Source organism: Cryptotermes secundus, unplaced genomic scaffold (assembly GCF_002891405.2).
Source record: "Cryptotermes secundus unplaced genomic scaffold, Csec_1.0 scaffold530, whole genome shotgun sequence".
NCBI lineage: Eukaryota > Metazoa > Arthropoda > Insecta > Blattodea > Kalotermitidae > Cryptotermes > Cryptotermes secundus.
Window position 1 is genome coordinate 619,531 of NW_019729216.1, and position 15,094 is coordinate 634,624.

The 15,094-nt window shown below is 43.4% G+C and overlaps 1 protein-coding gene across 1 annotated transcript in view; it reads left to right on the top strand.

The window, feature by feature from the left end:
- Window positions 1-1,085: 1,085 nt before the first annotated feature.
- The window catches only part of LOC111865507 (mediator of RNA polymerase II transcription subunit 15), a 59,102-nt gene continuing 45,093 nt past the window's right edge, over window positions 1,086-15,094 (top strand). Inside the window, exon 1 of the mRNA XM_023853602.2 lies at window positions 1,086-1,140. Within this exon, the coding sequence (XP_023709370.1) occupies window positions 1,122-1,140 (19 nt within the window). The 5' untranslated portion in view covers window positions 1,086-1,121. The remainder of the gene's footprint in view (window positions 1,141-15,094) is intronic.

A 15,094-nucleotide genomic window follows, 5' to 3' on the forward strand; every position in this document is an offset into this window, starting at 1 on the left:
ATTCCTGAGCTGAAAGAAGCGCGAAAGAACCTTTCCACAGCTAAGCCATCGAACTGCAGTATAATATGACAGGTCAATAATCTCGGAATCACATTTACCAGTACTCACTGGAAAATTAGTTCAATAGGCGCATTTCTGCACAATTATTTCGCGGGCAGGATAGAATCACATCGCGGGCCGGATGTGGCCCGCGGGCCGTAGCTTGGAGACCCTTGGTCTAATGCATTAGAAATATTCTCTACAATTGTGTAGTTGCGCGTTTTCCATTTTCCGCTTTGTGTGCTTTGCAGCAAGTGCGTGTCCCACGCTACGGCTGCTGAGGGCTCCGTCATCAGGGAAATCAATCTTCCTATGGGCCTGTTCACTCACGTCCATCTAGTGCTGAGCTGCTCCACAGCGCGGTGCCGTTACTGAAATGCTAACCGCTGCTCAGTCATTAAAGGAATTGCTGACATTCATAGAAATCGAAAGTTAAATGCCATGCTGACAAAACCTGGCCTTTGCACTTGGTCCTGAGCCAGCTGAATTCAGTCCACACCCTCATATCCCACTTTCCTAAGATCTGATCTAATTGTATATGCTTGGTTGTCTAAAGTTTGTCTTCTTTTCATTGATTCCGGCTGGAATTTTGCATACATTTCTTGTCTCCCTTTCCATATATCATCCAGCTTGAATTAGATTTTAGGAAACAAATAAATGGTAGCTGTGCATATTGTGAAGTAAAGGAATACTTCCAGACATTCTTGCCAGCTTCATACTGAGGCAAAGGGCCTGTCGTGCGTCAGTTCATGAGGCAGTGCAGGACGAGGCAGCGAACTCCTGTCCCCGCCAGGAATCCGACTGAGCCATCCAGGCTCCCAGTCTTGAGCAGAAGTGATGGAAAGTAGTTCAGGTTAGTGACGTCCCGAGCCTGTAGGTCTGAGCTGAATCTACCAACGTATTATAAAAAGAACTGACCACATAACTGTCAGTTGCCCGGGGGGGGGGGGGCTGGTTGGGCCCCCCCCCCCCCCCCCCCCCCGNAGCAGCATAGACTGTTGTCTATAAAGTGGTGTGGCGCTCTAGCGCGAGGCTCAGTTGTGTTGGTTCTCGGAAGTACGGCCCTAGCTAGGCTACGCAACATGTGGCGGATGTTGACAGGTAAGCACTCCGAACAGAGCGTTAATGAAGGTTAGTGAAGCCGTGTACCCGAAAGGTTCGTTTCAGGCGTTGACATGGATCTACCGGACTACACGGCGTCACATCCCAGGAAAGAGTAGTCTACATTATTACCGCTGTGAGAACCACAAATTCCATATCAAATTCAGCTTCTACTTAAGAGAAAACACATCACGCCTACATTACAAAGAAATAGTAAATAGACCTGATCTCAATCTCATGCGAAACCAATAAATATATCGTGTGGACTGAACGATATATTTTATAATGTTAAAAGAGATGGTATATATATACTATATATATATATATATACCACTGTGCTTTAAAGTGTTTGTTACGCCAAACAACCAGCGGCGCCATAGCTCAAGCGGTTAGTCGCTGGCTTCGCACCGCGGCGGCCCAAGTTCGATCCCGGGTCTGGTCAAGTGGGATTTGTGGTGGACAAAGTGGCGCTGGGGCTGGTTTCCTCCGTGTACTTTGGTTTCCCTTGCCAATCTTCATTCTACCAAATTCTCCATCATCACAATCACCCGGGGCAGGGAACAGTAGGCCAATCAGTGGCCGCCGTGCTGAGTGGACTCAGTTGGACTCCACCCCCCACTAAGCGAATTACGCCAAACAAACCGAGATAGATCTGACCTGGGGCTGTGCCATGTCGGGAGAGGTGACAAAACCTTCACTTCTGTTAGAGATATTTTATATGAGATGAACAGCTCGCTTAGATTATAGATGTAGACCGGAGGGTAAGATTAAAACGGATTTTAAATGTGGTTTGAGGATATGAACTGGATTAAAGTGGCTTAAAGATACATCCCAGTGACGCGATATTGTGAACAAAGTAATCAACTTTCGGGTTTCATATGTGGCGAAGCATACTTTGACTCTCTGAGAGACTAACAGCTTCAGAAGAAGAACTCTGCTCCAAGGATACTTTAATAACTGACTATAAAGATGAAACAACAAGAACTTTGGGATTCCTTCTCTGTTTCCAGTTTCCCAATTTCAGGAAGTATTTCATAAACAAGAAGTTTCAAACATTGTACTTCGCTTGTATGTAGTGTGACATACACCTGATACCGTAAAGTAAAAGTAAAAAAGTAAAGCTATCCCTGTACCAGGCCGTGAAAGCCCAGAGACGTTGAAGGTCCCACCCTATCTAGACAGTCGGCTCAAAGATGGCGGTAAGGTTGTCAGCCTTACGCACCGGTCTCACTTTACTCCCCAAGAAAATTAATGAATTCCTGGTACTCATTTCTGTTAGAGGCTGAGTAAACCCCAGCGCCTAGTGCGGCTGGAAAGATTAGGTCATCTGAAAAAAATCCAGTGACCTCATCGGGATTTGAACCCGCGACCTTCCGGCTTGTAGCATAGCCCCTCAACCACTACGCTACCGCATGCCCCATACACTGATACTGTATAGACATTAATAACAATAGTTTCTCATTTTTTGCAATATGCGTTTGGAAAGCTCTGACCAAAGTGAGTTTTGCGAACCGCAGGTTGCGTGCCATTTTCCTAGAGGCAAAATAGAATTACACATGTCTCCTCATACGCTATACGGAAACTGTAACTAATGTAAAACAGCAGCAGCAACAACAAGAACAAATAAATAAATTTGCTGATTCAAGAACTTTGCCAACCTAAAATCCACGTACCACAGAAATTTAAACGTAACGTATTCTCCGCCTGCATTTTTGTTGTCTTGTAACACCGGTCTTCAGGTCCGCTTCTTGCTACCCCCTCCCCCCACACCGTATTACGGACGCTCAGGATAAGGAATTTCGCAAAAAGTAAAAGGGAAAGTTGCACCTGTGTTTAACTAATTAAGCACTACTCCATGAAGGCACATAGAGGAGTAGAGGTATAGATCCATAATTGCTTGACCTCGACGCTAGCTGAAGGTGAGTGGTCAGCTTCACGCATCGGCCGCTTTACCCCCGTGGAAAGAGCCCCCCCCCCCGGTACCCGTTGGATAGGAGGCTGAGTGGACCTCAGAGCCGGCCTGAACGCTGTGAAGAAGGGAAAATTCTTGACCCTACAGGGACTCGAACTCCAACCACTGGGTCGTCCAGCCCGCAGCCAGTCGCAATATCTACTGCGCTATCCTGGCTCCCTAAGGAATTTCGTCCTTATATAAAGTAGAGACTATGGCCCTAAAATTAACCATACAGACAATACATTATTCCATGCGGCGGTATGGGATTAATATCAATAATTATAGCAACAGGTCTTCCCAGAACTACTTTTGGGAAATCCAGACGCCAATGTATCACTGATGTAGAGGAATAGAAGTTGGACCGGTTGCTTTCCCATCTGATTCTATATGTACAGGATGTTACTATTATTTGCAGCGTTTTTAAGCACTTAACAGAGCTTGGGAAGTTAACCCATTTTTATTTCTGACGAGTAGGATGGTTCGTTTTATTAAACTTTGAAACAGGAAACATCCTTATTAATGCATTTACGTTCGCAACATGGAACCCAATCAAAAATTTGTGTTGCCTTATAGATATCATGACATGGCGGCCGTGCTTGAATATACTACAAACTAACAGAGTTCTGTTCTGCGTTTTATACGGACAAAAGACTCGCTTCAAAAGACATTCATAAAGAAATGTTGGCTGTTGAAGTTTAGACGTGTTTGTCGCTTAAGGCATTTGCCTGAAGAGGCTAAGGCAACAAACAGCATCGTCACGTAGGACAGTTTGGCCTGTGTTACCCTCCGGAATATGTTAACCAGCTCGACTTCCACATTCGGTCTGAACGGTCTGAACCTCAAAGTACAAACACATCACAATAAAAGAGCTTGGAATTGCATCATGACGTCACGGTTTGTTGAACAGTAAAAGCCCCCCCAAGCGCGGATTCTGCTACAAGAGCATTACTACAGGCTGCCTTTCTAACACCGCGCGCGCAGGGAATCCGTCTCCACCGCGGGTTCGGTTATACGAAGCCCTTTCAATGCGTAAATTTATATTAATATTTCATTTAGTGCGCAATTTTTGCGTTGATAATTTACCTTTTTTTTCCCCCTTGGCATTACAGCCCCAGTGGGCCTAGGCCTACCTCCATGAACTTCTCCGTTCACTTCGGTTTTTCTAGATCTTACACATTCGGTAGGAATCCTTGGGCGGGTGATCAGCTCGTCGCAAGGCCTCTACCTGTACACAAACACAGAAAAACGCACACAAACAAACTAAACATCCATGCCCTGAGTGGGATTCGAACCCACGATCCCGGTTTCCAAGCGAGCGAAGACAGTGCATGCCTTAGACCGCTCGGCTACCGTGACCGGAGATATACGAGGGTCGTACTGGAAGTCATGAGCAACAATTTTTTGTAAAGTAACATGCTTTATTATTGGAACGGAATTTTACAGAAGGGGAATTTTCAAACTTCCAGAACGCTGGGAGAAATGTGTACAAAGAAGTGGCGATTATGTGGAAAAATAAAGAAAGGTCTGTAGATTGAGGTGGTGTATTTGGTTTGTCAATAATAAAGCATGTTACTTTACAAAAAATTGTTGCTCATGATTTTCAGTACGACCTACGTAATACTTTAGTGCTCAAAATTTAAAACTTAATTTTATTATATTAAACTGTTTGTTCATAAATGAATATCGCTCCAGTATAAATATATTTCTATTGGTTATTTACTTCGACTTTACATGGCCGCGTTCCTGTGACCCCACGTATGTTCACCACACACGCCGCTCTCCAGAGACTGCATGAGGGGCTTCAGGATCATAAATTGTAAGTCGAACACCGAATCCTTCATCCGCGCTATGGCCCTGGCGTTGACTCAGCCTCTAACAGAAACGAGTACCAGGAATCTTCCTGAGGGTAAAGGGCGGACGGCGCGTAAGGATGACAAACTCACCGCCATCTGTGAGCCAGTCTAGAAAATGTAGGAGCGTCGATATCTCACAACTTTATGGACCTCCACTGAGTGTGATACCTTTTTTTTAAACAAGCATCTGGCCTACTCAGTTTACGCAGATCCTGAGAAATGCGCTAAACTCATTCATATCCATCTCTCTGCTTGGTTTCTGACTTCAGGGTTAACTCTTCAAGACGCAGTGGTACCTATTCATAGAATATATTTTAACACAAAAGAATTCATTATTTTGCCTAAAGAGTGCATTCTTTCTTACACGAAATTAAGCACTTGGGATACTAACGGGGCACGCGGTTGTATAGTTGGTTGAGGTACTATGCTACAAGCCGGCAGGTCGCGGGTTTAAGTCCCGATGAGGTCGACTCAGCCTCTAACAGAAATGAGTATCAGGAATATTCCAGGAATGTTCTTGGGGGTAAACGGTGGCCGGCGCGTAGGGCTGATAACCTTGCTGCCATCTATGTAGGAACATCAACATCTCACAACCCTCCACGATCTGTTACAGGTATGGCTTTACTTTTTCTGTACTAATGAAGAGGCAGTGTATTTTCTGTGACTTATAAATGCCATTTAGACGAACTTAAAGCTACGGAGTTAGTCTAGCCAAGCGGCCGAAATTCTGTCCTGTATTGGGTACGTGCCAGATTTGAATCTCTGTCGGACCGCCGACTATTGTAATTGAGTTCCTTCTCGATTTTACTTAGCACTTCCAAGACATTGACTCAAATTACACCACAATGTCTTCCCTCCACATGCTGTCAAGTACATTATTCAGTATCGCTCCTCATTCGAGGCCAGAAGCTCCGCGTCCTTGGTAACTGTACAAGAGAAATAAGCATCTTCAACTTCAAGTAGCAGAATAATATTGGTTAACGCAGCGGCAGCAGCCTTTGTCCTTATTCTCGCGGTACTCTGTTCGAATATCGGTCGGGAAAGCATCTACCTTCGTTGCAACTTTTTTATTTTCCACAGTCCCAGTCCCTACAGGCAAATGTCTGGACAATACCTCGGTTAAGCCACGTCACTTCCTTCCAGAAACTTTCTAATACATCAGCCTATCACTGGACGCTATGTAGTCTAACAACTAACGGAAGTGCAAGACAACCAAAAAACAAATACTGCTTAGGCAGTAGGCTGACTAATTAGTCTGTTGTATAAGTAGTTTAGTTACTTAACTTTCTGGTAATTTTGTCACGATTTAGGTGTGTCACTATAGACGGGGTATGGATTGGATACTGCGTATATTGACGCCATTCGGAACTACAAGTAATTGCACCGCCAAAACTGATCTCCACAATTTATAAATCACCACAGCACTCGCTACGCCTTTTCCAGCCTGCTGTGTCTTCACCAACAATTCCCTGGCAACGGTTTATAATAATGGAGATTCTTCAACTTCCCGCGCCCAGGTCATCTTGTCACAGCCGCTGGTGCAGAACCTTGTTAATTTCCTCAACTTCCAACTACCAACTAACTGTAGCGCCATCTGTTCTGAACCTCCCTTGTAGAGCTCAGCTGAACTGACAAACCTCAGCTCCCTCAAATATCGACTCAGCTCGTCTGAAATCCTCATTATATAGCCTATGAGCGGACCCGACAGAGAACAACGTTTCAAAAAATTCCTCTATTTTTCTTATAGGCGGTTACCTTGCTATAGCCCGGATACTGTTGACACGTTTATCGATTCCGCGAGAACGCTTTTACCGAGAAGTTACCTAGTAACGGCAGCTATTCGCTGAGTCACCGCTCGGCAACGGGTCTGTACGCCACAATAAGTTAGTTTTAGTTAATATTATAGTGGAAGCATTAGCGGACGAGGGCTGTAGGGTCGAGTCCTTGACCTCTCCCCGTCCATACTCATCTCCTGTTGAGTTTTACTTTTCTTTTCTTCTTGGCTGTCAACGTCCGTCTCCCTACGGATTTTTCTAGGACCTACCAAGTACTCGCTTGAATCAATAGAATGTATGACGTGAATTTCTGCAGTGAGAGCGACAAATGGGAACACACAGAAACTGCCCAAGAGAAATGCAGACAAGAGAGAGAAACCTCTACGCATGAGCACTGGCCGCCTGCTTGTTCCTTTAGTGTGCTTGATGTGTCTGCGATTGCTCGCTCAAGCGGAAAAAGGTGGTACTCTCAGTTCGGTGAAGAAAAGCAGCATCAGCAACTCTTTCTAACTCTACAGTGAAAGGTTAGGAATGGGTATTTGCCAAGAACATCAAAAGGAGTGGTGGGTCACTATGCGAACACTCGCGTGAATGCAGGCCATGGAAATCGCTGTCATGACAGCTGGTCTTTCAGCCCAGAGCAAATCCCGTGGAAATTCTAAACACTATATCGCAATGTAGGAGTTGGGATTCTCACAGCGGTGGTTAAAAAGAGTTCTTTTCTGGGATGTAACGTCGTGTAGTCTTTTGGAAGTCAGCCGATATTTCGAAGGAATGTAATACCTTGCTGAATATGAGCATTCTTGCTAAACAAAGTATGGGCCCCTTACATTGAGCCCAGAAATAAAAGAGCGAGGTTAACGCAAAATATGTATTAAATATTTTAATTAAACTTCAATTTTTTTTAGACAATATCCGTAACTAGGAATCTCTTGGTTCTATCTGCAGGGATGTAACAGGACGCCATACAGCGGCCCAGTTGCGAAATTATTTTTTTTTTTCTGAACGGCTTGAACGAAAAAATATTCTGTAAGCCAGAACATCACAAATGTAAAGGGATTCGAACAATCGGCCTCTGAATGAAGCTCAGTATCGCACTAAAAGTATCATATTTCTAAAAAAAAAAGGCTCTTGTGATGTTGAGTACGTTTCTACAATTTGTAGTATTCATATTCCCAAATAAACCTGCATTGATCATTTCATTTCTTAATTCATTTCTCAATAACTCTACAGGCCGTTGTTGGGGCCTGGCTTCTCCTTCAGTTTCGTAATCATTTTTACACAGTCGCTAGTACTCCTTTGATGAGTGATCATACCTTCGCAAGGCCGCTGCCTGCATTGGCCGTATGTACTTGCAATGAATAAAGAACTAGCTTTGAGGTCTCGTCTATGGGCTGTTGTCATAGACTAAAAATCGTCTGTTTTAGATATGAATTTTTCTGAAGAATTTACTTAAGGATAATAGAAGTCTGTGATCCTGCTATAGACGTATATATAAGCCAGAGGCGGCATATCTCAGTCAGTATAGCGACGGGCTACGGGCTGTAGGGCCCAGGTTCGGTTCTCGGCGGTTCAAGTTTTTTATATTCTTCATAGCGTCGAGACCGTCACTGGTGCCCAACCAGCCTCTTATCTACTGGACACCAGAAGTTCTTCCCCTGGGGACAAAGTGGCAGGGGCGTGAGGCTGACAACTCACCTCCATCTACTGCCGAGGTCGAAAATGGTGGAGCTATAACTTCACTCCCCCATATGTCATACTGCTTAACTTATAAAGCACAAGGACATCTTTACTTTTACGTGCAATATCTTTACATTGACTTCTGAAGTATTCTGAAAGTAAAGCTATGCTTGTACATAAAAACTGCGTGTTGAAAGCGAGTGGCGACTGTGGAAGTGAAGCTCCACTAAGTTTTCCTGTCTATTCTAAATTACAATAATTAGCCTGATAAGGTGGCCGTTGCTTTGGCCCGCAGTGACGCTTACACAGGGAATGGCCCATCCTCAGGACGAAAACTGCATCAAAATCTGGCGGTAATTATTTTGAAATGACATTTAATGAATAAACAACGATGGAATGGTCGAAACGCTTAGAGCGCAGACAGAAGCAGAACAGAGAGAGGATACTTTAGACGAACTGTACATAAAAACAAACAAGTTGAATAATATCTCAAGTATTTTTTTCTGAATTTCTTATAGAGATACATACCAAACTAAAGTGTCCCAAAACTTACCATTCTTTCATTGAAACACATTCACACCAAGCACGAAATCAGAGTTAACCCCTTCCACCATATGCACAAGAAACATCGCTTTCAGATGCCAAGCGAAAGGGAAATGTCGCGCAAACTCTCAGTAATAACTTAAATTATATAACGACATGGGAGTGTTACCTAAAGGTAAAGCCCTTCGTATACTTAAATAAGTACCAAACCTTGAAACGCATGGTGAGTAGAGGTTTAGCTCCATATATTTTTGAACTCGCTACGAGATGGAGGTGAGTGGTCAACTTGACGTCATGGCCGCTTTATCCCCGGCGAAAGGGGTCTCGGTATCCATTGGATAGGAGACTGAGTGGGGCCTCACAGTCGGTCTGAACCGCATGGCGCGAAGAAGAATCTCTAAACCTACCAAGAAGCTGACCTCAGCTCTTCTGTCGTGCGGCACCGTCTGAGGCTTCCTAGTATGGAGCTATCTCGCCAGAATAAGGTTTTCTTCATGAGACGACAATGGGGCTCTTACAGATCTGTTCCAACGACACAAATAAATCTCTAAGCTGGCACGTATCGGTGTCCACGTCAGTTCTGGCAGCTCCCTGGAGAGAAAGGGAAAGCTTGAATTGATTTGCATATTATTTACAGCTATCCCAGCCACTCTGAGGACATTCACATTTTACAAATTATTATTGTTATGAAACGTTAGTATTTCTCAGTTCCACTGAAACTAAATGAAGTTTACAGAAAATTGCTTCCATCACTCTCAGAATGCTGTGTGTAAGCAATACCGCCCACGTTTATTTAGCATAATAACTATAAATTGTCTTCATTTTCTTTGCGTTCATATATTGGTTGTATGATATTCGTCTGCCGTTTTTTTTGACGACGCTGTATGATATCACTTTTCCGATGTCAGATATGCGCAAATGACCACGACGCTCGCACACTCACACAGTCACTAAGGTGTAATATAGCGCCGAATGGTTGCAATATAGCGAAAATAACGAATAATGAATTGAAAAGAATATGAGAGGGAGGGTCATAGTCTCGTTGAAGGTGCAATTCAGGAAGTTACCTGAAGGGACTGAGAAAAAGCACGGAAAATATCTCTCATATTGGTCGGCTTCCCTGCCGAGATTGGAACCGAGAATTTCCCGTATATCACTGCAGAGCGATAACGGGAAGTCAACCCGTTCACTTTGGTCACGTGTTAAGATTCTGCTTGGCGTGCCAATGTGCGTCCACCAGTTTCTCCGTTTGTCATACAGCGCATTCAGTTCAGTGGTTCATATCCGCCTTCCAGTTAGTCAGGAAGTTTCAGAGCAGAGTCCTGCAAAACATCGGCAGACCTGTCAATGGAGAACCCGCAGGAGGTGAATGAGTCGACATGTGCTTTGTGACAAGTCGACATCTACTGCATCATATGAATAATCCATCTACAATTTTCCACGTCGTTTTGTGGAGTTTATGTTTACGGACACAGCAGATATTGCAATGGTGCTGTGTTTTGTTTTAAAGACGTTCAAGGAACCGAATATCACCAAGAGGAAATACAAAAAATCATGTCACACATCTCTGGTTGCTCATCTGATCATACACCCTACACTGGATATTCTGTTCCATAAGGACTGCAATCATTGAAGGGGAAATTAGAAAATTACAACGCATCTCAGTTCAGATTATATGGGGTTCCGTTTACATGTTGATCCATACGAATGTGTAATTTATGTAACACTTATTTATACTAGTTTACTTGCTGTTAATTACTCGTTGGTAGGTAGGAAATGTTATCTTCTTTCATTTTTAATCATCTGCATCTGTTGGGTCTGTGTTCGTCTCCATCTTTGTCTTATTTGTAACTAAAGATGGGCAGAAAATGTCCTGTAGTTGTCCTTTCCAGAATCTGACTCAATGAAGTGAGCTTATATTTCAGTCGGATTCTGGTTTTATGGAATCTGGCTGTTGTATGCATAGCCATAGGAACTAGGTGTTATGCACCTGGAGTTTTAATAATTTGTCTTATCTACGGCAGTTGGTTTCTATACCCTGTCTTATGTCGGTTGTGGTGTCTGAAGAGAGGGACTAGCTCTGTAGACTGATCCCAAATTAGTAAGCGTCTAAGCTGGGACGGACAGATAACCCAACTTGTGAGAGGTACCTACAACAAAACGAATCAGCCACACACATCCCGCGTGATTGTGAGGTCAGAGCCCATTTAAGATTTCCTCACTTGGGTCAGTATTTTATGGAATCAAGTGACGTTTATGAAGCCCCCATAAGCACTTTATTAAAAGTGTAGGAATAATAAAGGGCTAATCCAAGGGGAAGCACAATAAATTATTGAAGATCGCAGTGCAGGGGCTGGTTTTTATGACCCATTCCTTACATACGTTACATTAGTAGGCGTCTAACCTGAGGACGGAGACAAGGGTTGATTTGAATAACAATAGGATGATGGATAATGTTCAAAAGTGAATCACTGTCCTAACCAAATTTCAGCGGTTATCACCTTCTAGCAATAAGTCACTCGCTAAGAAATTCATGAAGCTTTTTATTCTGCGTGCGTAGAAGTACAGGCCTAGAGTGTGAAATTTGTACAGCATCAACCGATTCAGAATGTAGGTCATTGGTAAGCTTTTGTGGTGAAGAGAATGAACTTCCGCGTTGCTATACGCGAATAATATCACGACCAGCTGAACAGTTATAACTATTTCATTATAGAATTGTGTACAGCTCTGTAGTTACTGGTAGAAGTGAGAAGTCTTCACAGGAATTGAGTACCCAAGCCTTCCACAATTGTACTCGTGGGTTATACAGGAATTAGTTCCAATGTAATTGTACTCTTATGAAATACGTACGCTAAAGTTTCGCTGTCTTTTGACAAAATGTTTTGGCAATAGTTTGCTGATTTTTTAGGGGAAGGGCGTTGTTTGGTGTTTTTTGTTTATTAATCACCTCGTTGCTTTAGGCGTTGGTGAGTGGTACCTGTAGTTTATGTTCTTGCTTTAGGTATGACACCCATGGAAAACAACTTTTAAAAACATATTCACATATATTACTATTTTAGGTTTAATGTCAAGGCTCAGGTAGTTTTTAAGCTGGCGTTTCTGTATCCTGAATAGGTCACGCAGGGAACATTGCATTTATTGTGAAGGTTATTTTGCAGTAAATATCAGGAACGTTGCTATAAGAGAAGTCACCTGTAGCAGTCATATATATTGAAACCTCTTAACTTAGTACTACTCTTGGCCCTGTAATTAAAAGACTATATTAAAATAACCATGTAGCTTCTAGGCAACGGCTCGGTAAACACGTTCCCACGGCAATGGAGGAGACGACGAAAAGGAAAGTCTCAAGTCTGAGACGTTCGAAGGGACTCGGACCCGAGAAAGACTGCGGGGGCAAGGGCCAGCAGCATGTACAAAAGACATACCCGTCCTCTCGTCAGAGAGGACGCCCCACATAAACAAGACCGTAACTGACAAACAGTAATAAATATCTGGTCATGAGCCCCAATTGAAGGCTCGACAGCAAGACTTACTGACTGACCGACCGTCAGTAGCAATGTGACTTTGACATTAAATAATAGTTCAATTGGAAGGGTACCACGGTTCAGAGAGGACTTGAGCCTAAGAGCAGTCATTGCTAGAAGCCGTTATTAGGAAACTTCTATTGAAGAAACACGAAAGAGACTAAGAGTGATTTGTAAAGTGTGGAAATAGCGAAAGTGTGTAGTTATTTGTAGTTACGACCTGTAAGTGGCCAATAAATCCACTATCCAATCCAAAACCGAAGGCTTCGTCTAAGCATTCCTGAACAAACATGTCATGCCCTAAGCAGGCAACCTGGTTGAAGGAACGTCCTTCATGTTGAACGAGGTATCTGCAATGACGATTTTTGTTTCTATCCTACTTTGGAAACACAGTCCTGTAACTTTGAGCTGATGATGCAATGATGTAAGTAACTCGCAGGTTGTGACGCAGCCTTGGATATGTCTCAGACGCACTATGGCAACAAATATGTTGAATATGCATTTGAGGACAGCAGACAAGCACCAGGACAGAAGCTTGGAGTTTAACCGGGATTACGGGTCCCTCACGAAGGAAAGAAGAGAATATGCATTTGAGGACAGCAGACAAGCACCAGGACACGAGCTTGGAGTTTAACAGGTGTTACGGGTCCCTCACGGAGGAAAGAAGAGAATATGCATTTGAGGACAGCTTAGAGCACCAGAGTTCAAGCTTGGAGTTTAACCGGGGTTACAGATCCCTCTCGGAGGAAGGAAGAGAAAATGGAAGAAATGTTTCAAGATATCACGGAGGATGTCATGCTTACAGGATTTTGAGTGTTACATAACAAAACTGCCGATGGGAATTTTCGGAAGTTGGAGCAAGAGGATTAACAGCAGGATGGAGGGATAAAGATTATGAGAATCCGCATCGCTTGCACTGACCATTGCTGTTAGAATGATCAAATGAAGGAGGATAAAATGGAGAGGACATGTCGGATAATACGGGAAAGGAGAATTGCATTCAGAACTTCATTCAGGAAATTTGGAGGGAAGAGATTATTTGGAAAACCAATGCTTGTACGAGTACTGCATGATGACATTGAAGTTAAGGTTTCAGAGGGAGTGTGTGTGTGAATGTGAGGAGATTCAGCTAGCTCGGAGAACATCACGAGATCCGACTTTTCTAAACACGATAAAGAAATTTAGTTGTCCACAAAAGAAAATAATTTCTTGATTAATTTGGTTACTCTTAGTTTCTTAAAAAAAAGCGTCCTTTTCTGAAGGACGATTGCATTAAAGATCTTTGGAGATTAATATGAAATTATTATTATTTTCTTTTATGCAATTTTATTTCTTCAGCGGTCACGAAGCAGCATTTCGCAGGAACATTTTTCATAGTCATTACCAGGTCAATGAGAATGTTTTCCTCACGAAGCATTTAATTTTAGCAAAGATTAGTAAGAAGAACACCATAGCTGAGATGCAGATACACGTCTATCATTTTTCATTCCTGTATCGTAATGGGTGTGGATTTCTCAGCGAGTCACGTCTGTCTGTGACAGGAGGGCGTCCCACAGTGCAACTGGATGCACAATTTGATTCTCTGCGTGTAATACATACGCTCTTCTACCAGCCTGAATTACGTAAGTTTTCTGAAAATTCGAATTAATTCACCTCAGATTCACAGAGGTTAACGCTCCTCTAACGTGATTGTATCTTAACTTTTGTTTCACAACGTTATGGAACATGGACTTTCAAAATAACAGAAGAATATATATATCAAAATATCTGAAAATAAAATGGCAAGTTACATTTGGATCAGGCCGCGCCATAGCTCATGCTGTTAGTCTCTGGCTTCCCACCGCGGCGGCCCGGGTTCGATCCCGGGTCTGGTCAAGTGTGATTTGTGGTGGACAAAGTGTCGCTGTGGCGGGTTTTCTCCGAGTACTTCGGTTTTCCTTGCCCATCTTCATTCCACCAAATTCTCCATCATTTTAATCACCGGGGGCAGGCTACAATAGGCCAATCAGTGGCCGCCGTGCCGAGTGGACCCAGTTGGACTCCCCCCACTAAGAGAATTAACAAAAAATTACATTTGAACCTAATGATATGAATTAACGGGACTCTTAAGGAACATACATAATAACGACCTTGATAATTAACGATTCTTCTTGTTCTTGCAGATCATGCCTTCGGACCTGCTCTCAATCAGAATTCCTTTCTACTGCTACCAATCTTACAGATAATTAGTAGGGCCCGTTGGAAGCGGCCTCCATAGTCTAGAGGTAACGTTCCCACCCCATGACTCGTAGTACGCGGGTTCAAATACCCGGCGGAGGTCGTCGAATTTTTAAGGGCGGAAAGATTCAGGGAACAAGTCCTCCGGGAGGGACTTTAAGCCGTTGGTCCCGTGTCCTAGCTTTACGGCACGTAACCTCATATCTCCAAAGGAGGTCACTGAGCCAAATTACCGACGTTTCCCGCCCAGCAGCAGTCTCTAATACCTCTGGTAGATGGGGGAAGCATTATAGATACCTCTTAGCTAGTAGAGCCGGTCTCGCTCGCTGGGCGGGACTGATGGTAAGCACCAGTACCGGTAGGATATAGAGACTGGTATAAATCATAGAGGGAAGCACAATGGACCAA